Genomic DNA, 27,006 nt, shown 5'->3' with positions numbered 1-27,006 from the left:
TTTTGACGAATGAGTGTGAGAATTATTTCTTGATCGTTTTTCATGACCATCTACCATATGGCCGAGTTTCGTAAAAAGCGACTGCACGGTTCAGCCAGAACTGCGAAAAGTGGCAGAAGAAGTGACAGAATAATGCGAATAACAATACGTGTCCAGAGCAGAGCTCTGGCCCCGTAAAAAACACACAAAAAACAAACAAAGAAATGTTCTCTTTTCTTGTTTTTAGTACAGCTCAATTCAATCTTTATTTTATACCCAAAGAAGATCTATATCACAATAAAAACACAATAAAAAAAATACAAAAAACAGAAAAGATATATTTTGTGGCAAAAACACCCGAAATAACAATAATCATTTTTTTTTAAACAGACAAATACCAACAAACATTTAGAACAACAAACAAACCCAAACAACGTTTTATACAAAAAATAAAGAAAATTAAGTCAGACTTTCTGAGAGGCTAATTCTAATAGGTACTTCTCTTTGGCACTTTTATCTTAAACCCATCCACATTCCCAACAAATGTCGAAGTCCGATACCAGGTGGAAGCAAAAATCTCCCCCCCCCGATAAAAATAAACAAACACAAATAATAGTAATCTTCCATAGATTTACAGCGAAGTGGATTTGACATTGTATAGAGGCGGAAATCGACTCGGGTAGAATAAAACCTGACCTTGTTGGATCCTAATTTTGACTTTGTCATCCGCCAAACTATTTACTTGCAAAAGTCATGAAATTCTTCAATAACGTTTCTGTAGGGACCAGTGGCGTACCGGATGGGTAGCAAGTGATGCGGTGCGGGGGGGCCACCAGCAGGGGGGGCCCCACCTGCGCTGATACAAATATACAAATCAGAAAAAAAGTTGATTTATATTGGTCATATAGAACCAAATTAGACCCGAAAAATTGAGAGCACGCGCGCAGGTCGTGCACGCACATGCACGCGCGCGCCGCGGGGGGCCCCGCGATTCTGCGTTACGCCAGTGGTAGGGACACTACCTGTCGGCCATCTGTGCAATGATGTAAAAACTTGTGACAATCCATTTTGTGAAGAGGACATCTTAAAGATATGGGGGGAAAAAAAACATATTTTTTTCTACCCCGGGTAGGGGTATCTCAAAAAGTACAGTATAACAGGGGTCTCCCCATCTCTCCAGCTCTTTAGTAAACAAGAAAAAAAAAACAGCAGGTCGGGATACCAGTTTTATCCTATTAGCACTATCTCTCCACCCAACATATTTCATATGTATGGGGAATGACCCCACCTCGCTTAAAACGTGGATATTTCTTTAAGACACCAGTCTACAGGCACGCACGGCTATATAAGGCCCAGTGCGTGATTACACTGGTTTTACTTTGATCAACACTGCTGCTGAGCGACATGGAGGTGGAGAGATAGTCTCTTCATTAAGAGAACAAAGGTTACAAACTAACCGAACGTTCTCTATCGTATCCAGACTATCTCTTTCTCAACATATTTATATGTATGAACGTTCTCTATCGTATCCAGACTATCTCTCCACCCAACATATTTATATGTACTTGTATGGGGAACTCTGTAAGACACCTTGTGAGGAAGCCAAGCAGTCCCAGACCCCCAGAGCCAACACCAGTGGGCTACAACCTAGCACATACTGTATTTAAAATATTTACATGTTCAATTTAAATATTTACAACCCCTGGGGCGGCCGGACAGCCAGACGCCATCCGCCGCTAAATGCTTGGGCGCAAGACGCTACCCAGAGCCTGGCCCCGCAAGACGCTAAGGCCAGTGATCACAGGGGTGAAGGGCCGCTCAAGCCAGCCCGCCAGACACAAGGCTGACTTGACTGGTGAAGGTGACGGTGACACGTACCGCTGAGAAGCACACAAGACCTACCCCCCAAAGGGAGCGCATGCAGCCCAAAGGAGAAGTTCACCCAAAAAAATACTTATTTTCTATCAATTACACACCCTATGAAGCCTTGAATTCATGGAGATGTTTTAGTCTGTTTTTGTTGCATTCTTAAGGCAATAATTGGATGACCGGCGGAGTCTCCGGGTCATCAAATTATTGGCTCTGGAATGTGACAAAAATAAAAAATAATCTCCATGAATTCAAGGCTTCATGGGGTGAGTAATTGAAAGGAAATGAGTATTTTTTGGGGTGAACTATTCCTTTAACTCACATAAATTCTTAAGAGAATACAAATAGAAATAAAATAAGTCACTTGAAGTAATACAACCAATATTATATAAAGGACACATTTAGGTCAGACCTCAGGCCTACAGACATTTCAATGTTGCAATCAACACAAAAGTATATTAATAATGCAAACCAACCAGCAAAATGTGTAGGCCTACACCTGTATATCCATCGGAAAAGCCTCAGACCGCAAGTCCAGATAGTGGTGAGGACGGCTGAGGTCTTGTCCACTGAGGATAGGGCAGGCCCATATCACACCAACACTGTTTGATCAATCAAGGCATCCATCCACAGGTTTGAGTAATACTCATTAACATTCATGACTTGGATACAACATAATTTATTTCTGTCTGCTGTGCATGTGCCATGTGTGTTGATTGAATGACATTATAACTGCAACACAGCATAGGCCAATGCATAAAAAAATATATAGAGACAAAACCTCCTTTGTTGAACAGCAGCACCATCCAAACAGTTTAAAGGGGAAGGTCCTCAACTGTAAAAAAAAGAAGAAAAAAAAAAAAAAAAAAAGAGGAAACAAATGCATTAGACTCAAGAACACTTAAAAAGTGCATTAGACCTGCTTGTGAATTAGCAGCTATATCTAACGTTAACTAGTAAAGATGAGAAGCAGAATCAATATGAGCATCTGTAACACACATGATATAGTGGATTATAATATGAGGCAAACCTAGCCCCTTTCGGGACCCTGTTTACCCTTTTTATATTTGGGAAGGCGGTATCCAGGGTCCCTTGACGCTCAAACCACTCTCTCTCGTACTCACGGCTACCTCTGTCTGGTCTCGGGCTAATAGCTCGTCGCTTAGAAGTTGCAGAGATTTCTCAAAGGTACCCAGAACTGCATTAATCCGTGCGGATCGGCGTTGCCGTTAAACATTTTTTATAATTTTGTAAAACTTAAGCTCCTCTCTCACACTCTGCTCCACTTCCCATGTCCCGCCTCCCCGCGTTGTGACTGACAAGCTGCGCGTCCTACGTTACTGCCTCTGATTGGCCGAGCTCCTACATGCTTGCAGAGTGTAAGAGAGGAGCTTAAGTTTTACCAAATTATTAAAGATGTTTAACAGCAACGCCGATCCGTGCAGATTAATGCAGTTCTGGGTGCCTTTGAGAAATCTCTGCAACTTCTAAGCGACAAGCTATTAGCCCGAGACCAGACAGTGGTAGCCGCGAGTACGAGAGAGAGAGGTTTGAGCGTCAAGGGACCTTGGATACCGCCTTCCCAAATATAAAAAGGGTAAACAGGGTCCCGAAAGGGGATAAGGCAAACCATAAAGTTGCAGTGTATAGTTTTTTTCACCCCAAGAACTATGTTCTAGTAATCCTGTCTAAAACCTACCCACTGAAGTGGTGCAGAAACTGTCAATTATCTACTAATCACTAAATATTAGAGACAAAAGTGACAAGTGATTCTGGTCAATCAGAAGTCAGAAAAAGTCACACAGACAGCACATGAGAAGTGCACAGAACACAGAGAGAAAGGGTGCTGAAAACTAGAAGAAACTAATATATACAAACCAAAAAGAAGCAAGGTAACTCACACATTGTCATATAGTCTATTTGATGCTCCCATGTGTTCAATACTAAACCTAAATAGTTGTTTCCTATTTTCGTTAATTAATTACATTTAATTTGACGGGCAAGGGAACCTACCGCAGCCTGACAACAGGCGATACCGCCCAGCTGGTCCCAGATTGTCTTTTTCTGGCTCCTCCTGAACACACCTGTGGATTATACCAGGGACACATGACTTGGATTTAGCTCCCCCCGGACATACCTGTAGACTACACCAGGTACAATGACTTTTATTTTTTTTGCTGCTCTCCCTCATGGAGCTACTTGCGGATTATACCAGGGTCAGTCCACCTTCAGGGACACGCACTGACCTTTTGCACCTTAATCCCATGTATAACGCACTGACTTTTGTCTTTTTTTTATTGTGCTCTTTTTTTTTCTCTAAGCACCTTAACGTCTATAAGTATATCATGCACAGTGACAGTATACATACATTGCTGCTATGCTCAGGCACCGTAGCTTGTTTCTTATCTCAGGTACTCTTGTAAATACTGTATGTAGATAACTTGTTTGGCCTTCTGCTGTTCTCTTGTCTGATCTCCTTCCCACTTAACCCCCTTCTTCTTCTCCCTCCCCCCCTCTTCTTTCTATGGACATTAACGTTACGATGGGAATGATGTTAAAAAACGAATTTCACCCACTTTTTTACCTTGTAAACCTGTGATGTGACAATAAAACTGATTCTGATTCTGATTCTGTATTCATATGGTGTCCTAGAACAATTTTAGCTTGGTTGCCCAACGTTTCTATTTGGGCAAATTGCATAATCCAAGATGGCCACTGAACGCCATCTTGAGATGTTCATTTTGACCCGCTTGTCCTATAATGATGTGAAATACCTTTTTTTTCTCTGGTTTTCATGTGTATAGAATCCATTTCTGATGTTATATTTTCTTTAGGTCAGGTCAAGGTTTATCTCGCACTTTCTCATACAAGCAGTCAGCAGATATGGTCACAGGATATGGTCACTCGAGGAATGACTGTATGATGTGCATCCCGGTGGGATGCACATCATACAGTCATTCCTCAGCTGCATTGCAAAACTGATGCAGGGATCAGCACTGGAAATGCATGTGGTTGCAGCATATGGGGGGCTGATAGGCAACTCAAATGTTGTCCTGAGTGAAAGTCACGAGGGTGTATCAGCAGCACTCTTGAAGTGGTTTCTGCCATTTGGGCTGAAGGCAGTTGAACACATACCAGTACCTGGACACTGCTCATCTCCATCCCACTGGCTGGCAGTGGGTAGACTCCCTCATTCTTCCCAAGCCCATATATAGGCATGTCACTATGACTCAGACATAACCATAAACAAACCCGATAGATATGCCCATATATAGGCAGTTGGGCATGCTAACATATGGGCATATACTGATGACATCAGAGATCTTTCTAGTAACCTCACGGTGGTAGGTAGCTGCTGTCTTCTGTCTTGGGTGGACTCTTGATCAAACTGCGCATGCGTCGTTGCCAGGTTTCGCGAGAGAAACAAGCAGCAAGGTCTATGAAAACAAGGCCAAACGAAACTAACCCTACAAGCAACGAGGTCTATGAAAAGAAGGCCAAACGAAGCGCCTTCACGCATATACCTTGCCTCTTGGAAAACAGCCGATCTACAAGCTCACAACGCGTCCCCACACCCACCTGCACTTTCACAACCAACCAACGCCAAAACACAATACCACCAATATTGCCACTAAAGCGCTTACAATAAGCCGACATGGCAACTAGCCTCAGCCTGCCGCCTTCCACACCATAGACCCCGCCCACTTTCTGAGTACATTCTGGAAACACACCAGACTTTTCTCGCACACGATGCACATTAGTCGCACTTTTAGATCCAGTCCTATGTTAAAAGTCTGCTTGGGGGACTCGCGTATCCGCGCGCCTGGTGTAGCCAAACTGCACACTTTGGGTGCTCATATTCCCCTACGGGTATGGTCTAGTGAGCATAAAAGGGACAAGGACCGACAGATACAGAGATGTCCACATAATGGACAGACAGACAGGTACAACAGGTACTCTGACAAACCCCCAACTCTATAACTCAGACATAAGTCTATAAGACTATAAGTCAGATTGGCAGTGTGACATAGGTGTGAGGGCCGCGTAGTGGCCCGAACCTCTAGTAGAATAATAGTTTCTTGCTTCAATAGGCTTCACACTGGTGCAGTGCTTGGGCCCTAATGAAAGCATTAGGCTAGAATATAAGTACAAACTGTAACCACTGGATCAAACTCATAAAGATGAGCTAAAATAATGTTTAGATATCAGTAAATTAATCGTATATTAAAATTGCCTAGAGGGTGCCATCCGGACGTTAAAGGCGCACCGTTGCTCCGATACGCACCAAGCTTGGCACCAACACTGTTCAGGGGTCTGCCATGAGAATAGTCACACCAGGGACCAAGCAGGGCTACAAGCAGACTGTTGCTCCAATCTTCACCAAACCTGGCACACATGCTGTTCAGGGGTCTGCCATGAGTTGGCAGTTGCCAACAGTTGCACACAAAAGAAAGAAATTGCACACATATGGGGAACTACAGCAGTGTTTAACATTTAAAATGGCCAACCATTGCTCTGATCGGCGCAATATAGGACTGGATTTGAAGGCTGCATAGCGGCCTGAAATTCTAGTGAATAATATGTGTAATGGAAAATGTTGGGACTGTTTCTATGGTACCTCTTATTTGACCAAAAGGGATGATCCCAGCATTCCTCCACTGTAGGTCTTTCCTTTGGGTCTTTATTGATCATCCTCTCAATGAGAGCCTTGGCGACCTCATCCTGAACATGATCCAGGTTGTACTTTCCATCCAGAATGTTGACTTCACATCTAGGGCCACTGCCAAATGGATGATGTCCTCCAGACAGGATGTAATAGATCAACATCCCAGCCACCTTAAGAATGAGTATGAAAATGTTTTTTTTTTTAATTATTATTATGTCATCAATTAAATTGTTCTCTACAGAATAAAAAAAAAAACAACCTGGATATCACTGCTTCTTGGACATGGGATATCACCGCCGTCAACCTTCATGTAAAGAATGAATATAAAGTGTGTAAGAACATTTTATGTAGTTATCATTCATTAAATACCCATGTAGAATAAAGAACAACCTGGTTATCAGTGCTTCTGAGCATCTCCGTAGCCATCCAGTATAAAGTTCCAAGTCCTTTTCCTGAAGCGCTATGTTTGTTTGGTATTTGTATTAATCCAAAATCCGCTAATTTTGCATTGCCGTAAGTATCTGCAAGGCAAATTGGGTAGATCAATATAATAAATGGTTTTAGAATGAAAAATAAATAAATCAGAAATGTGTATATTTATGATATTATATGCTTGTTCTTTTTCTTTTCGTAGCTTACCAATCAAGACATTCTGGGGCTTGATATCCCGGTGGGGAATTGGAGGATTCTGAGAATGAAGAACACGTAAGCTCTGGAGGAACTGATATGCAGCAAGCTGTTTCCTACTCTGTTCAGAGAGGTTCTTTTCAGCCATGTATTCATCCAGGTTGTATTCACACAACTGAATAGCAATGTAACCAAAGTCCGAAACCTGTGCAAATTCAACATATCGTACAATAGAAGGATCGGCAAGCTCTAGAAGATGTGAAAATCTGTCATTCTGCAAGTCTGTATAGTTGGAGACAAGCATTCTCTTCACTGCAACTTCAGTGCCGTCGTCTCTTAACCCCAAGTACACCTCAATTCCATTACCCTTTGCGATGCGGAATTCATCATCTTTCACAAACACAAGGCTTCCAACTTTGGTAACTTTATTTTTTGAGTCATCAATGTTTGCAAGCTTCTCCAACAGCTTCATCCATTTTTTACTTCCATTGGTTGAATCCCATTTCCGTGGTATTGGTGATGTACTGGAAATGGTGGCACCCGTCTGATCCTCTGTAATAGTAGACATGGAAACATAGAATTCTGATTATATATAGATATGAATCTACTAAAAGACATTTAGTTGCAATTCTTCATTCTCTCTCTTCCACAACAGGTTCCAGTTGGCGTCACATTGTTTTTGTTCCCCACATAATGTGAATCAATCAGTTTAGTCTCGCTAGTCGAGCTACGAGTTAGAACAAAAGATGGACATAAATGCCAAACTGTTATTATACCAAAATAAACCAAACGATTATACCAAACTAAACACATTTAGGAGGTGGTTGGTTCGGGCCACCTGATGACGTAAAGTTATTTCCGCTCCAGACTTGATCAGAAAACCGAAAATGGTATTAACCTTTGACTGTACTGTACTGTACAGTTAATAATCTTGTTAATAAAGTATTCAATCAATCAATCAATCAATCAATCAATCAAAGACAGCCTGGTGATGTGAGGCTTCATGCCCTTTGCTCTTACAGTTTGACAGTAGAGTGCTTTAGATGACATAATGGTTTTATTTATGCACTATGCAGGGCTTCACACTAACGTTTTACTCTAGAAGCGCCATTTGTTTTTCTTTGTATTCATTATGTTATTGATGTATTGGAGAAGATGCATTCAAATACATCCAGGACAACTCACTGTAAAAAGTTCAATAGAAACACACACAATCACATGGATTTCCTGACTCCACATTTTAAGCAGTTTAGAACTTAATGTGATATACACTAGCCTATAATTATAATAAAAATGGGCCATATTTGCAATTAACACTGGTGCTCATATGATTATTGAAACAATACAACACACACACACACACACACACACACACACACACACACACACACACACACACACACACACACACACACACACACACACACACCTACCTTGATGTATGCTGGTGGTTTCGTATCCTGTCAAAGCAGAGATGTGAGACAGTGATTGGTCAGTGTGGAGACACTATAATCATTTTGATCTTATCATTGTTATCATTATAGATACATAGATGTATTTATCATTGTTATCATTATAGATACATAGATGTATTTATTAGGGGTGTGCCGATATATCGTCCCGCAATATATCGCGATACGTTTTCGTGACGATATGTATCGTTTTGGAAAAAATAAATATTGTTTTGTTTTGATTTTATTTTATTTTTTTAAACAATCATAATAATCAGGCATGCAAACAGCCCCGAGGTGAAAAGGGTGACAACATGTTGTTTTTTCGGGTCAGGTGTCAAACTATTGCCCTATTTGGATTCAAAACGGCTTCAAAAAGTTTGCATGTCTGAATAATGCAAAAACAGAATTATTTGTTTGCATTTGCTTTTTTTCTCCCCCATATATTTTCATAATAAAGTGCGTATCGTATCGAAATCGTATCGAAGTTGTGAGGCCAATATCGTATCGTATCGTTTCGTGAAATGAGTGTATCGGCACACCCCTAGTATTTATCATTGTTATCATTATAGATACATAGATGTATGATTTATATTAATAAAGATTTATCATTATCGATACATAGATGTATGATTTATATTAATATAGATGTATCATTATCGATACATAGATGTATGATTTATATTAATATAGATGTATCATTATCGATACATAGATGTATATTTATATTCATAAAGATTTATCATTATCGATACATAGATGTATGATTTATATTAATATAGATGTATTATCATTATATATACAGAGATTTATCAACTATAGATTTGATAAATAATCAGTTCAATACTCACCAGGGTGCTTCTTCTTCTTCCAGTAGAAATATCCCAGTCCTGCTGCCACTAAGATGATGATGATTGGTATAATAATCCCTGCAATCACTGATCCAGTTGATCCTCTCTCTGTGGGAATGTCACTCTCTGAAACACAGTGAGTTTGATTGATTGTTGATTTATTGATTGATTGATTAATTGATTGATTGATTGAACCCATATGGCTTGTTTCCATTGTGGTCCTATGTGAGTCATGACACAACTGTTATAACATTATACAATGCCTCACCACACTGAGACCAGACATCGTCCTGTGGTCGACAACTGAGAAGCGAGTCATGTTAGTCGAGTTGACGGTCCCGTGGGAGCAGAACATTCAGGAAGCGTATGAGAGGAAAAAGGCACGGTATGTTGATTTAGTGGCAGAATGCCAAGAGAAAGTCTGGAGCAACAACCTATCCAGTGGAAGTTAGCTGCCCCGGCTATGTTGACCTCTCAACCAATCGCTTCCTGATGGACATTCGGCTTCACAGCAGCAAAGGCCAAGAAGGTCCTAAAGGATCTCTTGGAAGAAGCGGAAAAGGGAAGGTAGAGCGGGGGCGTAGAGCGGCTGTCTTGGAATCCGAAGGTTCCAGGTCCAATTCTCGGCTCCTCCTATAGCTGTGTTAGTGTCAAAGTGTCCTTGAGCAAGACACTGAACCCCTAACTGCTCCTGATGAGCAGCTTGGTACCTTGCATGGTTTCCTCTGCTGTCAGGGTGTTAATGTGTGTGTGGATGGGTGAATGTGAAGTACATTATATAGCACTCAATCAAATCAACAGTGGTGTTACGTAAATGGTTCCATCCACTGTCCTGTGGTCCAAAGATCACAGGTTTGATTCCTGCCTGGTCTCTGTCACGGGGCAACCCGTGCCCTATATACACATATACATCTGACGGCTTTCTATAACATGCAAAGACTGCAATGGTTTTAAACTTGTGTATTGATAATGAAATGTTCACTGATTGTTTGCTTGTTGTCTCTCCTACACGGCTGGTCGCAATCCCCTTGATTGGGAAGGTGCCAAGTGCTGTGGAGGAGGGGTGTTTCATATGCTTTAGGAGTATTTATTTAAATTGAGATTTCACCCCAAGTTATACTTGTTTAATTGTAACTCATCTTTAAGAATGCTTAGGTTACTTTTATTCTGGGGGGTATTTATGGAAGTATTTGGAAGAATGGTTGCTTATTGGTTCTGTGTCCTGTGGTAGGATCCACTCCCTATTTAAATGGAGGCTTCAGAAACTGATCAGTTAGTTAAGTGTTGGCAGGAACACAGGTGAAATCCCTGAGGGAGAGCTACAGGGCCTTTTGTAAAGCAAAGCAAAGTTTGTTGCTACCCAGGGTGTCGGACTAAGTACGAAACTTGTTTCCAGCCGGACCCTGCATGGAAGCCTTGCTCAAGGGCTATTCAGCGGTGATTCATGATTGATGTGATGAATTGGGGAATCGAACTAGGGACCTTCCGGTATCAAGGCCGCCCCTCTAACCACTAGGCCACCGCTGCCACTAGGCTGATCAAGGTTATAGCCTGAAGAGAGTTCTTATCCAGTTGGGTCTTGTTTATTAGTGTTTGCCTTAAGTGCTTATATATCTCATCTCTATTTTTGATTTTTGGCCATTATTATTGTTGCTATTTTGTAAATCATTTTGCACTGGAGTTCGATGGAGGAGTTGGGCGAAATAAAAACAACCTAAATGCATCTCTGACTGTCTTGGCCGTTCGAGTCTTTTCACAGTCTCCATTAACAGCCATGTGTCCTGCATGCTAAGTCACTCTGGATAAAATAATGGCAGCAAAAGTGATCACAAAAGTAGATTTTTGGGCAGGAGCTCCATTTATCTATTTTTATCAACAGGAGAGCACTGAGGACTCTAGCGGGTGCCCTCATTTAATGTGATTTTGACGTGTGTTTTTTCCTACCTGATCGAGTAACTTGGCGACACCCCCCTTCTGTGACGCACGCAAAACTGCCCAGGGACGCTGGAAGTCATTTATGCCAAGGGGTGCTGGGCTTGGCGGGGGACTCCGCACGCGCGCGACATGTGTCCCGCGATTTCTTCACCTTTTTCAACAAATATTTTATTCCCCAAAGTTAAATACATCATTGTTTTAATATATAAGTGTGTATATAGACTTTAAACATGATATATATTTGTTTAATTTACAAAAAAAAAAAAATCTAAAAAAAAATCCAAATATTTTTCAATTTTTTCTCTTCCCCACCACCAGGGGTGCTGCAGCACCCTCAGCACCCCCCTTCCCGCGTCCCTTAAACTGCCTCTCACATGAGTGGACCGCTTTAAATAACTCCCAAAACCACCTGGTTCCGTGGCGTGCAACGTTAAGCATTAGACTTCCAATCCCTGCACCTTGGGATCAAATCTCACAACCACCATTGTTTATGTATGTAATCTAAAATGTGTGGTAAATTATTTTATTAGTATTAAGGTGAGGCATAGTTTTTGTCAACCACTCAGCCCACTTAGTGAGAACAAACTACAGCAGTAGTTCTAGTTGGGCAAAAAAATGTTACAATAACGGAGGCGCGCCGTCTCTTGTGGACTTGAGCAACGAGAGGCACCGGCGAGCAAGCGGCAGGCGATAGAGTCACCGTGCCAAACGTAGCGAAGGCCGCCAGAGCCGACTCAGCGGCGTTCGAGTTATGACTAACATCACAACAACAGAACTCTCAAAACAAACTAATCAGACTACTACTAGACCTTACACCTACGACTCACCTAATCCCTGCTCACTTTACTAGTCTGAGATGGCTCAGGGTAGAGGACAGAGTACCCCTCCACTCGTTTCTATAAATATGTATTTTGTTGCTCTTGGTTTTGTTTATGATATGTATTGTATTGTATTATATATGTATATTGCAAAAGTTAGGCATATTCTGTCCCAAAATGATGCAGAAAAACTTGTCCACGCATTTGTTACTTCTAGGCTGGACTATTGCAACGCTTTACTATCAGGCTGCCCAAGTAAATCCCTAAATAGCCTGCAGCTTGTCCAAAATGCCGCTGCGCGCATACTGACAGGAACCAGAAGAAGAGATCATATCACTCCTTCATTGGCCTCTTTGCACTGGCTCCCGGTTAAATACAGAATCGAGTTTAAAGTTCTCCTCCTCACATACAAGGCCCTCAATGGACAGGCACCAATATATCTCAAAGAACTCATCAAGCCCTATAAACCAACCAGAACACCACTGCGCCCACAGTATGAAAAAATGCTTACGGCTCCAGGAAACCCCAAAAAAGTTAGAACAGGAGGCAGAGCATTTAAGTTTCAGGCACCTCAGCTGTGGAACCTTCTCCCAGTCTCAGTCCGCAAAGCAGACACACTCTGCATATTTAAGACTAGACTAAAAACCTTTCTCTATGATAAAGCCTATAGCCGAAGTGTATAGACTCAGTCACCCTATAGTTATCCTCTCTCCCCTCCCCTGCCCCGCCCCCCCCTTCTCCTCTCGTCCTCTCTCTTCTCGTTCTCCCTTTGGTTGTGTGGGTTTGTGTCCCAATGGTACAATCGTAATTAACCCTGTACGGATTCACGCTCTAGTAAGGCCTGCCACTAATTCTACAACCGGGGACCCGCTCCCCGGAGTTTCTTTTATTTCCCACGTCGCAGGTCCATGGACTGTCAATACGGACCCCCAGCTGCGGCTCAAGACTGTGACTGCGGACCGGGCCTTTCCATGGAGCACGACCGTGGATTTCTACTACACTGCACTATACCACTATACTATATATACTGTATATTATCTTAATATTCTTATATTATACCATTATATACTACATACACATTATTGCTGTACTATATTATACTATCATATCATATATTACACTATCATATGTGCTACTATTGTTACTGTTACTACTTGCACTGTATCTCTCTCTGTCTCTGTCTCTGTCTCTGTCTCTGTCTCTCTCTCTCTCTCTCTCTCTCTCTCTCTCTCTCTCTCTCTCCTCTTTCCCCCGACTCGGTCTAGGCAAAAGGCCGCCACCCTAGAGCCTAGGACCTGCCTGACGTTTCTTCCAGTTAAGAGGGAGTTTTTCGTTGCCACTGTCGCAAAAATTGCTTGTTCAGGGTGGGATTGTCGGGTCTCTTCTCTACATGTAAAGTGTCTTGAGACAACTTGTTGTGATTTGACACTTTAATAAAATTGAATTGAATTGAATTGAATATGTATTGTATGTCTTGATGATGGATTGAGTACAATGGACCACAATGGAAACAAGCCCCCAGGGCTTTTTGTGTTATCCTTGTAGTATAGCTCACAAATGCACTTGCTGTACTATTTTCAACATATTAATAAAGTATTCAATCAAATCAAATCAAATCAAAGTTTATTTATATAGCACATTTAAAAATGACCAGGTCAACCAAAGTGCTGTACAGGTAAAAGCAAAACAAGCAAAACAATATAGCTGCAAGCAGCAATGAGCGGTTTGGAGAATAAGAGAGAGAGAGAGAGAGAGAGAGAGAGAGAGAGAGAGAGAGAGAGAGAGAGAGAGAGAGAGAGAGAGAGAGAGAGAGAGAGAGAGAGACAGAGACAGAGACAGAGAGAGAGACAGAGAGAGAGACAGAGTGGCAGACAGACACTGACAGACTGGCAGACTGGCAGAGTGGCAGACTGAACAGTGACAGAGTGACAGACAGACAGTGACAGAGTGGCAGACAGACACTGACAGACTGGCGGACAGACTGTGACAGACTGGCAGACTGTGACAGACTGGCAGACTGGCAGAGTGGCAGACTGGCAGACTGGCAGACTGTGACAGAGTGGCAGACTGGCAGACTGTGACAGACTGGCAGACTGTGACAGAGTGGCAGACTGGCAACCTGACAGACTGGCAGACTGTGACAGAGTGGCAGACTGGCAGACTGGCAGACTGGCAGACTGTGACAGACTGTGGCAGACTGGCAGACTGGCAGACAGACAGACTGTGGCAGACTGGAAGACTGGCAGACTGTGGCAGACTGGCAGACAGACAGACAGTGACAGAGTGGCAGACTGTGACAGACTGGCAGACTGGCAGACTGTGGCAGACTGGCAGACAGACAGACAGTGACAGAGTGGCAGACTGGCAGACTGTGACAGACTGGCAGACTGGCAGACTGTGACAGAGTGGCAGACTGGCAGACTGGCAGACTGTGACAGAGTGGCAGACTGGCAGACTGTGACAGACTGGCAGACTGGCAGACTGTGACAGAGTGGCAGACTGTGACAGAGTGGCAGACTGGCAGACTGGCAGACTGTGACAGAGTGGCAGACTGGCAGACTGTGACAGACTGGCAGACTGTGACAGAGTGGCAGACTGGCAGACTGTGGCAGACTGGCAGACTGTGACAGAGTGGCAGACTGGCAGACTGTGACAGAGTGGCAGACTGGCAGACTGTGACAGAGTGGCAGACTGGCAGACAGACAGACAGACAGACAGACAGACAGACTGTGACAGAGTGGCAGACTGGCAGACTGGAAGACAGACAGACAGTGACAGAGTGGCAGACTGGCAGACTGGCAGACTGGCAGACTGTGACAGAGTGGCAGACTGGCAGACAGACAGACTGTGGCAGACTGGCAGACTGGCAGACAGACAGACAGTGACAGAGTGGCAGACTGGCAGACTGTGACAGACTGGCAGACTGGCAGACTGTGACAGAGTGTCAGACTGTGACAGAGTGGCAGACTGGCAGACTGGCAGACTGTGACAGAGTGGCAGACTGGCAGACTGTGGCAGACTGGCAGACTGTGACAGAGTGGCAGACTGGCAGACAGACAGACAGTGACAGAGTGGCAGACTGGCAGACTGGCAGACTGTGACAGAGTGGCAGACTGGCAGACTGGCAGACAGACAGACTGTGGCGGACTGGCAGACAGACAGACAGTGACAGAGTGGCAGACTGGCAGACTGTGACAGAGTGGCAGACTGGCAGACTGTGACAGAGTGGCAGACAGACAGACAGACAGACAGACAGACAGACAGACAGACAGACAGACAGACTGTGACAGAGTGGCAGAGTGGCAGACTGGCAGACAGACAGACAGTGACAGAGTGGCAGACTGGCAGACAGACAGACTGTGGCAGACTGGCAGACAGACAGACAGTGACAGAGTGGCAGACTGGCAGACAGACAGACTGTGACAGAGTGGCAGACTGGCAGACAGACAGACAGTGACAGAGTGGCAGACTGGCAGACTGGCAGACAGACAGACAGTGACAGAGTGGCAGACTGGCAGACAGACAGACTGTGACAGAGTGGCAGACTGGCAGACAGACAGACTGTGGCAGACTGGCAGACAGACAGACAGTGACAGAGTGGCAGACTGGCAGACAGACAGACTGTGACAGAGTGGCAGACTGGCAGACAGACAGACAGTGACAGAGTGGCAGACTGGCAGACTGGCAGACAGACAGACAGTGACAGAGTGGCAGACTGGCAGACAGACAGACTGTGACAGAGTGACAGAGTGGCAGACTGGCAGACAGACAGACAGACAGTGACAGAGTGGCAGACTGGCAGACAGACAGACAGTGACAGAGTGGCAGACTGGCAGACAGACAGACAGTGACAGAGTGGCAGACAGACAGACAGTGACAGAGTGGCAGAGAGAGAGAGAGAGAGAGAGAGAGAGAGAGAGAGAGAGAGAGGAAAGAGAGAGCGAGAGAGGGAGAGAGTAGTATGTAAGGACACTTGGGTGGCTAAATGCTAAGCTAACATGCTAACAATGCTAATTGTGTTAGCATCCGCCATTTTGTTTTGTGACGTCATCATTAGGGGGCGTGTCTGGTTCATGCCCCGACATGTCTGAGACCCCCTACTGTGTGGGAGGGTGAAGTGGAGGGGGGTTTGGCGCCCCCTGCTGGGAAGGGGAGGAAGTAGGAGGGGGGTTAATGTGTATTCTAATGTGTATTCAATTACCCTGTCTGAGTGGGGGTGTGTCCCAGACAGGGTAACGTGTATTCAAAGGTGAAAGGGAGAAAAGCCAGTGAGTTTTTTGTTTTATTTTATTCTAGTTGACTGCTACAATGTCATCTGAGTTTTTTTTAAGACTTCAAGTGAAGGCTTCAAGTGGTTGTTTAAATAATTGACTGTAATATTATACAAAGGTAACTTGACTTAAACGTCACATAGTCTTATTTCAATGTAGTAGTAGGCTTCATTCTCTTATAAAGTATCCTTAAAGGGTATAATACGTAACTAAACTTATAATGACTTTGGAAACATGTGCCGTAGCAGGGTTTTATTTTTACAGTGTTCCTTAAAAATGCAGTTTGTCTCACCTGTAGTTAAACTGGGGTCAAATGCGAAGGAATCAAGGTAGATTGAGTGACTATCAGGCTGGCAAGGTGGCTCTTTAGTCTAGTCTAGTCACACACGGTTTGATTAAAATAAAAATCTAAATTATATTTTTAAAAGTCTAGGTTAGCTAAACCTACATGTGACACAAGACACCCCTAACCAATAACACCATATTAAACATTTATAACTTTTCTTTACTGCATATACATAGCTTTTAGTAAGCAAGTATTTAAAGTTACCCTCACTGCATGCTGGGTAATTATTTTTAGCCAATGGGAGGGGGAGCCCGGTGACATAGATGACGGGGAGAGGAGGGCAGCCATACACTACTATGTTAACGTACACACACGGCATGATATCTCCCCTGCCAGTGGTCCATGGTTGGATTCCCGAGGGGGTCCCCAGCTAAAATGGTTGAGTTTTAACAAAAAATGGCCCCTAATAGTTCTTTTTAACTCTTGAGACTGTAAAACTATGCCAATGTTACAATGTTACTTGAGTTTATAAGGTTTCAAGTGGTTGTTTAAATAATTGACTGCAATATAATATAATACAAGATAGAAGCTTGATTTTGACAAACATGCCCCGAGGTTCTGGTACACCCCCATCCAAGGACTATTCCAGGATAAAAGTGCTCACATTATAACTCTCAAAATGTAATCTTTCATAACATTTCCCCATTTACACAATTCCCACATTTGTGGAATTATCACCATGTTAAACATTTATAACCTATTTACTACATACATAGCTTCAGAAAACTAGGATGTTAGGCCATTCTGCAGTGCATGCTGGGTAATTCTTTTTAGCCAATGGCTGAGCCTCGATGTGGCTGATCCATCTTTGGATCTTTTACTTCTAAACAAAAGAGTAGATTCACTTACTGACCCCTACCAATATATATTTTCTAACTAACTTAGCCTACTGCATATTTTAAGATGTTAAACAAGAGAACCACAACCAATATCACCATGTTAAACATTTACAACCTTTTTTATAAAGTGGAGTCCAACATAATATGATTAATGTAATGACAGGACTAAGGTTACGCTTAGACGGGAGACAGGCTGGCAAGTGGTTCTAGTCTCTAACCTTTTCATCACTGGTTTAAAAATAAAAAATAAACATTTTTTAAAGTATAGGATAGCTAAAGCGTTTAAGATATTACACAATACAACCCTAACAATAACACCATATAAAGCATGTTCTAACTTAGTACTGCATATACAGACATAGAAAAACAATTATTTAAAAGTTACCACAATGCATGCTGGGTAATTATTTTTAACCAATGGCTGAGCTACGGTGTGGCTGATCCATCTTTGAGATCATTGACAGTAACGGTTTCACAGTCATTGTTTTTAAGACACTTTTCATGTCTTACTTCTAAACAAAAGAGTAGATTAACTTACTGACCCCTACCAATATATATTTTCTAACTAACTTAATGCATCTTTTAAGATGTTACACAAGACAACACTGAACAACATCATACAAAAACATGTTCTAACTTGATACGACATACACAGCTTTAGTAAACAAGGATGTCAGGCTATCCTGCAATGCATGATGGGTAATTATTTTTTAACCAATGGGAGGGTCAGTAAAACACTGAGTGCATTGGATCGTAGTTTCTCACCAGCCTGCCAAGTAAGTATGACTTACCATAGCCAGGAATCTGGTTACGATGTCTCCCCCTGCCAGATAAGTATACATTGTCAATGAACTAGTTGATCAGCTATTTTAGAAACATTTTGAAAATAATGTGTCACCCACCTCTATTCCAGGAAAAAAATGTGGTTATTTTTGCACTTTTTTAAGCTTCATGTTTTGTCTGTCTTATGTCTTGTTTAGTGCTTTATGTGTTTTTGAATACGTTATTAACAGTTTGCAGAGACAAGCACGGGAGTGTACCGTATTGTGTTCATTCTATTGAACATGTAACATGTTCTATCTCCCATTAGGTCAAATATTTTGCATTATGTACAAGTTTCCAAATAACTTTCTTGAAACTAAGATTTGTATTACTTATTTTAAGTCACTGATTTGTAAAATACTACTAGTTTATCCTAGATTGTTTAAACTAAGTATATTGATATTATACAATAATAAAGTAATGTGTGCTAAATTGATGATTTAAACTGGAAATGAGCTCTTGAACTTTTAACGTGTTTTTAACATTTTAACCTCAGGGAAGCATAGCCAGGATTTGAAGTTACCTTGTAAACAGATGACAGGCTGGTCATTACTCAGCCATACACTCTTTTAATCCACTGTTTTCAAAAATCTAAATTATATTTTAAAAGTTTAGGTTAGCTAAAGCTTTTAAGATGTTACACAAGACAACACTGAACAACATCGGCATATAAAAAACATGTTCTAACTTGGCACTGCATATACAGCTTTAGCAAACAAGCTCCTTCCATCATGACACCGTGAACATCGATGAATAGATTATATGGTATACATAGTTTTTATTTACATGCTTATTTCTAAAAACATATACCACCATCAATCATATCCATGTACAACAAACATGAGCTTTCATCTAAATCAATCATTCTCTGTATAACATACACAACATTACGCATAGACCAATCATGTATACCTTGCTGGTACTTCAAGACACACATATCAATGATATATGTACACAGGATCATCACATAACATACTCCTTTTGAGTCTCCTTGTTTTTTATTATAAAAACTATCAACTACGGCCCTCACGTTTCTATCATTAATGATACGCTCATTTTGACCATAGTACCCTGATATTAGCTTTTTATATGTAGTATTCCTAGTTTTTACGTAATGAATATGACTTCTAAAAATATCATATCCCTCTGGTGGGTATACAATCTCACCGGGCTTTGTATATTGATCAATCACAGTATTCACAAGGGTTATAAGTCTATTGTAAATAGAACCCTCAATACTAGATGTCACCCCCATTATGATGAATATCAGTATGGAGATCTCGGAGGAGCCTTGCCCCCTATACGTACACACTCCAGCACAATCGGATGGACCTTATATGATACAATGGTGTCTCTTATGTCTCTCAGCTTCTCTATAATATACGGCTCAGAGATCTACTCACAAGCAATAGCGTCGGCCGCTCCTAGAATTCTATACATTGATACCTCTGTACCACGCAACTTCTTCAATGCTTTTCTAGCCAAAGATGTTTCAAAAAGGGCAGGCTAAATAAGCCACGGCTTCAGCCTACACCTTTTCGGTGCCACTTGTATAAGTGGATTCTAATGTATGTTTGTATTTTATTGTTTGTTTTTTAAATGGACCGAAATAAAGATTTACTACTACTAATGCATACTCTAGAACGGTACTCAATGATGGGCTAAACACCTTAGCACAGATATCCTCATAGCATCCCTCAAAATAAAAAGAGTCTTGTTAATTCATACAGGGATGGTATAATTGACTAGGATGATTGACTTTACATCTGTAGCAGTCTGCCTGTAGTTCCCTCCAGAATCACTGTCTCAGTAAGCCAACCTAGCACCCCTCTTAGTACGGTAATGTCCTCCGGGGGCACACGCTGATCCTTCTGGATTTCGTTATCAGAAACACCTATTGTCCGGGTACACATATCCTCTGCCTCTTTATTCTCTGTATTCGGCAACTTTCTGATCTGGAGTCAGATGCGCTACCGCTGTGTCACCGAGTCCCTATAAATTAAGTTTTACTCATCAACATAACATTTTCATGGCTATATCATATCATGCTTTAATAGAAAAGTGAATACCGCTTCACCCAACATGGATGTATTAGTAATGATAAATAATAATATCACAAAAATGTAAATTTCGTAATGTCTGTTGGAGATCAGCCAGCTGTTCTCCTTAGCTTGGAGCGTAAAGATCATTTCTCCTTCATTGAGTGGGCATGTATTGACATGTCTGAGTCTTGTATCAAGCCTGAGCCAACCAGAGGTCTACCGGGCGTATTGGGGGTGTGTCAAGGGGAGTCACTTTAACCTATTGTGACCATTCAGGCCTATGCAATTGGAAAGCGGGCCCCCCACGTCACTGAGGGAGTGGTCCTACAAAACGTATATATGCTGACCTTTGCAAGAGCTGCTAGGTAGAGAAAATGTCTCTAACTAGAGCTGAAAGCTAACCTGGAAACATCCCCGCCAGGACATCCTAAGAAAAATATCTTTAAAGTCACTTTATAACATTGGATTATACTTCATGTTCACTGTTGAGTGGATACGCTGTGCTGCGGGGACGACGAACAGGGATCTTTTTACAGTTAATCTGGTGGACTGATTTTTGGATCTGGCTTCAGTGAGGGAGTGGACCTACAAAAAAAAACAACAACATATACTATATGCCCACCTCCGTGGCCGCTCAGCGCTCATGAAAAAAAAAAAACGGTTTGCCTGGCTAAAAAACTCTCCTCTCTGGTCCTTTTCTTTTAAGAATACTCAGAAAGCCCAGAACTAGAGAGACGATAGCTGAAAAAAGAAGAAGAAGAAGATGTACTCTACCCACTTGATTTACGAGGCTGAGGATGAAAAGATATGGCAACTGTCTAATGACCGGAAATTGCGGTGTTATTTTTCACCATCCACCCGTTTTCCATTTGTTGAACTATATACAATGGAAGAGGGTGAAGTATTCTTTGAAGAAGGATTGCATCATGTTAGAGTTTATGCATCTGAATTTGAAAGATTGAAGACTGCCATTATGGATTTCACTGATTATCTGCTCTGGGGGAGATGGGCCGCCGATGACTACATCAAACCATCAGATATGGTCAAAGTGGACAAGTCAATCCCTACCCGGTTATCCGAGGGTGAAGCCTTCCTTATTGACTGTTCAAGGACATATTTATGGTTGTTGGTGAGATTCCAGTCTCAGGGCCCTACTCGCGAAAGACCTAAAACTGTTATGGAGAAAGAAAAGTATTTTCCAATACGCCTAGCCTTTCATGCAGGGGATTTCTGGCTGCTACGGGATGTGATGAAATTAATCAGTGTTTTTTTCATCAAAGCAAAAGAGATTCGAAAGATGGCCCTGTTGGAGGAGCGCCTTAGTGGAGTCAATCGTGTACTACCCGTTCTCTCTGCAAAGAAACCAAGACGTGTAAATCTGAATAAACCACGTAACTTATGTTACCACAATATATACGATACCTGGTCTGGCGCAATAGAGTACGCAATGGACAAACCACCTGGAGCAACGCTGTTCTAAATGGACAACTGTAATACTGTAAAACAATGTATTGAAAGTCACAAGTGTAACATAGTCATGTTTTATTTTGATGGTTATTTGTAACATGTTTAAAAACCCACATGCAGTGTGTGTACGTTAACATATAGTGTGTGTGTGTGTGTGTGTGTGTGTGTGTGTGTGTGTGTGTGTGTGTGTGTGTGTGTGTGTGTGTGTGTGTGTGTGTGTGTGTGTGTGTGTGTTTGTAATATATCTTCATGTTTTCTTGTGAAATAAAAAAAATATCAAACACCTCAAATCTTTTTCATAGTTAAATATGTTTTCATAGCTAGAGTCTAATGTGCACAATTCAATTCAAAATGATTTTGTTTACTATATTATTTGATATAGTTAGAAGTCCTGTAATGCTAGCTGAAAATGACAAGTTAGATTCATATTTGATATAATAGCTCTAATAAAATATATAAACGGTCAGCTAATCTAGAAGTATGATGGTGTTACTTGTAACTTATAGCAACCTCCAGTTTTACCCTGATGATATTCTCCACATGGATTGGTCTCCGCATAGGAATACCAGTGTGTAGGTCTTAGTAATACCAATAGACAGTAATTACTGGACAATTGTCCTGTAAATCTGTTGGATCGTGGGTTGGAAAACAGATGAGTCAAAGTAGCAACTATTATACCCACCCCCACCCCACCCTCCTACACTCTAATGGAGCTCCTCCTCCTCACCCTATTACACAATATAAGACACTCTCGATTTTCTTTATTCAAAAAAAAAATGGAGGGATCTGCTCAAAGAACAACCCAAAAAACTCCTTCAGTGTACACTGTAGCATACGATCCCTGGGATGACTCACCCTATGAATGTTACCGAGGCGATGAATACTATTCACCTCCACCATCACCTGTGTTTTTCCGCGATATACCGTTCTCCTCTCCATTGAATTTGTCTCTGACTCTGTATCAGCCTGATGGACTTTGCAGTACAGGCTTTTTGATGACTATAAAAGTATGCATCGTCAGGCTACTGGATTTGGTAATAACTGATCAGATGAAAGAATCCTGCTATGGTTGTAAAACAGACCATCCTAGCCAGACCCAACATCGATGTCTCGACCCACCACCAAAATATTATGTCTTCAACCATTTTAAAGAATTAATGAAAAGACTGTGGAATGACAGGTTTCTATCAGGAATCATACACGTACTGGAATCTCAAAGGTTTGTTGCTATACCATCCAGAGTGCAGGGGATCTGTGAAGCTTATCTTCATCATCTAAAGATGGCGGATGACATTCGGGTAAAAATCAAAGAGGCCGCTAATACTGATCATGTGATGGGTGGATACAAAGCAAAACGCAATATGCTGAACGATCTCGCTACATTTTGGAGGAACTCGTCAGCAGCAGAACCAGATTCTGACACAGGTAATTAATTGAGAAAAGAACTAATCCTAAATAGTTTGATACAAATATCGGTAGTTTTATAATGTGTGATATATTTGTGTTTAAAGTTGTTATTTGTCTTTTCTCTTCTCCTTCATCACCTCGCCAGTGTTTTTGTCACCCTCTCCAGTGGATTCAACCCTGACTATGGATCAACCGGATGGACTGTGCGGAGTGGTCTTTCTAGACATTATAAAAACATGCATTGATAAGCTGTTAACTGTCGTACTAAGTAATCAGACGGATCTTAAAGTCAGTTACTGTTTTACCCCAGGGGTAACCTACGGACATGCCCTATATCCAGTGCCACGTTACTATGTCTTCAATCATTTTAAAGAATTTATTGAAATGCTATGGACTGAACGATTTCTTTCAGGAATCATGCATGTACTGGAAACCCGGGGCATTGTTACTACAGAATCCAGAGTACAAGGAGTGTGTGAAGTTATTTTAAATGAACTGAGGCTAGATATCACAGCTGATACTCTGGGATATGATGTGGAGCGTCATAATATAATGAACGAACTCGTTCCGTTCTGGAGAAACTCACCACCTAGAGTACCATGGTCAGCGCTATAGAATTATTAGATTTTCATAGATCATCATTATTTGTGTAGTTTAGCAGATATTATTGAACATATATTCTTGAACATGTAATCACAATAAAAATACTTTTTGCTTATTATTTATTTTGTTGGTTATTTGTAACATCTTTTTAAAAGCCCCCATGTGTAACTTGGGTAGAATTTATGATTGTGTACACTTTCTTGATAAAACAACAATATCATACGGTTGGGGTTAGTATGTGATACAAAGCGCAATTTAATTGATACTTTAGTCAGACAACGAGAAGAGTACAATTGATGGTGTTCTTCATAAGGTTGCTTTTAGCTAGATTGTGTACCCTTAAAGAAATAATAACAGACACATGTTGTAATGAATGTTTTTTATTTTCAATACATCAAGTCAGTAGTTAGTAGTTACTATCACTATTCCTGTTCATGATTTGGAAAAGTGTGTATATATATATATATATATATATATATATATATATATATATATATATATATATATATAAGACTAAATAATCTATCACCTAAAGCAATATAGGTTTTAAATACATTAGACATGTAGAGTTATTTACTGAATAAATAGCTATAACAGCTTTTAATTTTTCAAACAAATTAGAAGCCTCATGGGTCCAAGTCACAAGGTCATTTGTAACTGGTCCTGTCCTATATACAATGTCAAACAACGTTTGAGTTCATTCTGCATACTCACAAATCCATCATCTCCTTCATCTTCTTCATCCGTCTACGGTTGAATACTGTGACGGCATAACTAACATCCTGTACCAGCATACAACCGTTATCAGCTAAGGGAACGTAAAGTACGTCCATCTTTCTTTTCATGCCAAGCTTTAGCATTTGATGACCTGTAAGGGATCCACCACGCTCCATCTCATGATCAGACATGGTCACTTTCCTCTCTCTAGCCACCTCCCGTGCACTATCAGCTATCCTCATCTCCTCTTCCTCCTCCTTCAACCGTGCTTCCTCCTCTTCCTCCTCTGACTCGTGACACATCATTTTGATAGCCCGCATCTCACTCCCTCGGCGTAACATCTCCTTTCGCCCCTGCTCGTACTCTTCTGCTATACGGTCCCACTCCATCGCTGCATTTTTTATATCTTTTACAGAAACTCTATGTTCAGGTTCTCTTCTATAACATAGCACATGCTCCAGACCTTTGGGGATGATAAATTGTTCACGAACGAGGGTGCCAAGCTCCTCAGAACTTGATGGGGAGGGATGAGGTGGGGGGGGGGGGGGGGGGGGGGGTAGGGGCGGATGATGATGAGCGCTGAGACAAAGATAAATCTAAAGGTTCAACGTCGCTCAAACCAGTCTCCTCTTCGTCAGGCATCTCCTCCGAGGAGGGTAATGGTGGCGACTTGGTCACAGTTGTACGGTTCTGGCCCCGTAGATTCATGGCATAGTCATGATTTTGCAAAATGTTTGTGTCATCGTTAACGCTCCCTGATGTGTAGAAGCCATCGGAACGTATTGCATCCTCATTCGGTGGTGTCACAAAATGATCCTTAGAGCTCATTGCTGGTAGGGAGTGCACAGAGAGAGGATCTATAGGAAAGAAAGCAAAAAACAACAACAACTATTAGATCAAATTGGATGGAACGTATTGGGTGGAATGTATTTTATTTTATACTATATTTAAAATAATTGTATTTCATCAACTCTTTACGACATTCATTTACATTGAAAGTGTAAATGTAACTATCAAGATCACATCTGATTACACACATGTAACATTTTATTAAGATAGACATAGAAATGAGAAATTAAACACTTACCCAATACATAGGCCATAGCGAATATGTAGGAAATGAAGAAAAATGAACAATAGGCAGATTACGACAGGTAATGCAACGTTGCGCGATACTGCCAGATCCAAAAATCAGTCCACCAGATTAACTGTAAAAAGATCCCTGTTCGTCGTCCCCGCAGCACAGCGTATCCACTCAACAGTGAACATGAAGTATAATCCAATGTTAGAAAGTGACTTTAAAGATATTTTTCTTAGGATGTCCTGGCGGGGATGTTTCCAGGTTAGCTTTCAGCTCTAGTTAGAGACATTTTCTCTACCTAGCAGCTCTTGCAAAGGTCAGCATATATACGTTTTGTAGGACCACTCCCTCAGTGACGTGGGGGGTCCGCTTTCCAATTGCATAGGCCTGAATGGTCACAATAGGCTAAAGTGACTCCCCTTGACACACCCCCAATACGCCCGGTAGACCTCTGGTTGGCTCAGGCTTGATACAAGACTCAGACATGTCAATACATGCCCACTCAATGAAGGAGAAATGATCTTTACGCTCCAAGCTAAGGAGAACAGCTGGCTGATCTCCAACAGACATTACGAAATTTACATTTTTGTGATATTATTATTTATCATTACTAATACATCCATGTTGGGTGAAGCGGTATTCACTTTTCTATTAAAGCATGATATGATATAGCCATGAAAATGTTATGTTGATGAGTAAAACTTAATTTATAGGGACTCGGTGACACAGCGGTAGCGCATCTGACTCCAGATCAGAAAGTTGCCGAATACAGAGAATAAAGAGGCAGAGGATATGTGTACCCGGACAATAGGTGTTTCTGATAACGAAATCCAGAAGGATCAGCGTGTGCCCCCGGAGGACATTACCGTACTAAGAGGGGTGCTAGGTTGGCTTACTGAGACAGTGATTCTGGAGGGAACTACAGGCAGACTGCTACAGATGTAAAGTCAATCATCCTAGTCAATTATACCATCCCTGTATGAATTAACAAGACTCTTTTTATTTTGAGGGATGCTATGAGGATATCTGTGCTAAGGTGTTTAGCCCATCATTGAGTACCGTTCTAGAGTATGCATTAGTAGTAGTAAATCTTTATTTCGGTCCATTTAAAAAACAAACAATAAAATACAAACATACATTAGAATCCACTTATACAAGTGGCACCGAAAAGGTGTAGGCTGAAGCCGTGGCTTATTTAGCCTGCCCTTTTTGAAA

At 41.6% G+C, this 27,006-nt stretch overlaps 1 protein-coding gene across 2 annotated transcripts in view; it reads right to left on the bottom strand.

Moving 5' to 3' along the window:
* Positions 1–227: 227 nt before the first annotated feature.
* The window catches only part of LOC311034245 (uncharacterized protein), a 53,546-nt gene continuing 26,767 nt past the window's right edge, over positions 228–27,006 (bottom strand). The window contains exons 4-11 of one of the 2 annotated variants that reach the window (XM_084042072.1): positions 9,444–9,569; positions 8,575–8,601; positions 7,154–7,693; positions 6,905–7,035; positions 6,774–6,818; positions 6,467–6,684; positions 3,862–3,932; positions 228–2,683 (exon numbers count right to left, since the gene is read on the bottom strand). In XM_084042072.1, the coding sequence (XP_083898198.1) occupies positions 2,664–2,683; positions 3,862–3,932; positions 6,467–6,684; positions 6,774–6,818; positions 6,905–7,035; positions 7,154–7,693; positions 8,575–8,601; positions 9,444–9,569 (1,178 nt within the window). In that variant the 3' untranslated portion in view covers positions 228–2,663. The remainder of the gene's footprint in view (positions 2,684–3,861; positions 3,933–6,466; positions 6,685–6,773; positions 6,819–6,904; positions 7,036–7,153; positions 7,694–8,574; positions 8,602–9,443; positions 9,570–27,006) is intronic. The other variant, XM_084042073.1, reaches the window with a different exon arrangement.

The sequence above is a fragment of the Gymnoscopelus microlampas genome (assembly GCF_963454915.1).
Source record: "Gymnoscopelus microlampas genome assembly, chromosome: 18".
NCBI classification, from domain to species: domain Eukaryota; kingdom Metazoa; phylum Chordata; class Actinopteri; order Myctophiformes; family Myctophidae; genus Gymnoscopelus; species Gymnoscopelus microlampas.
The sequence above is the reverse complement of the archived record's forward strand: the minus strand, read 5'-3'. Positions and strand labels throughout refer to the sequence as shown.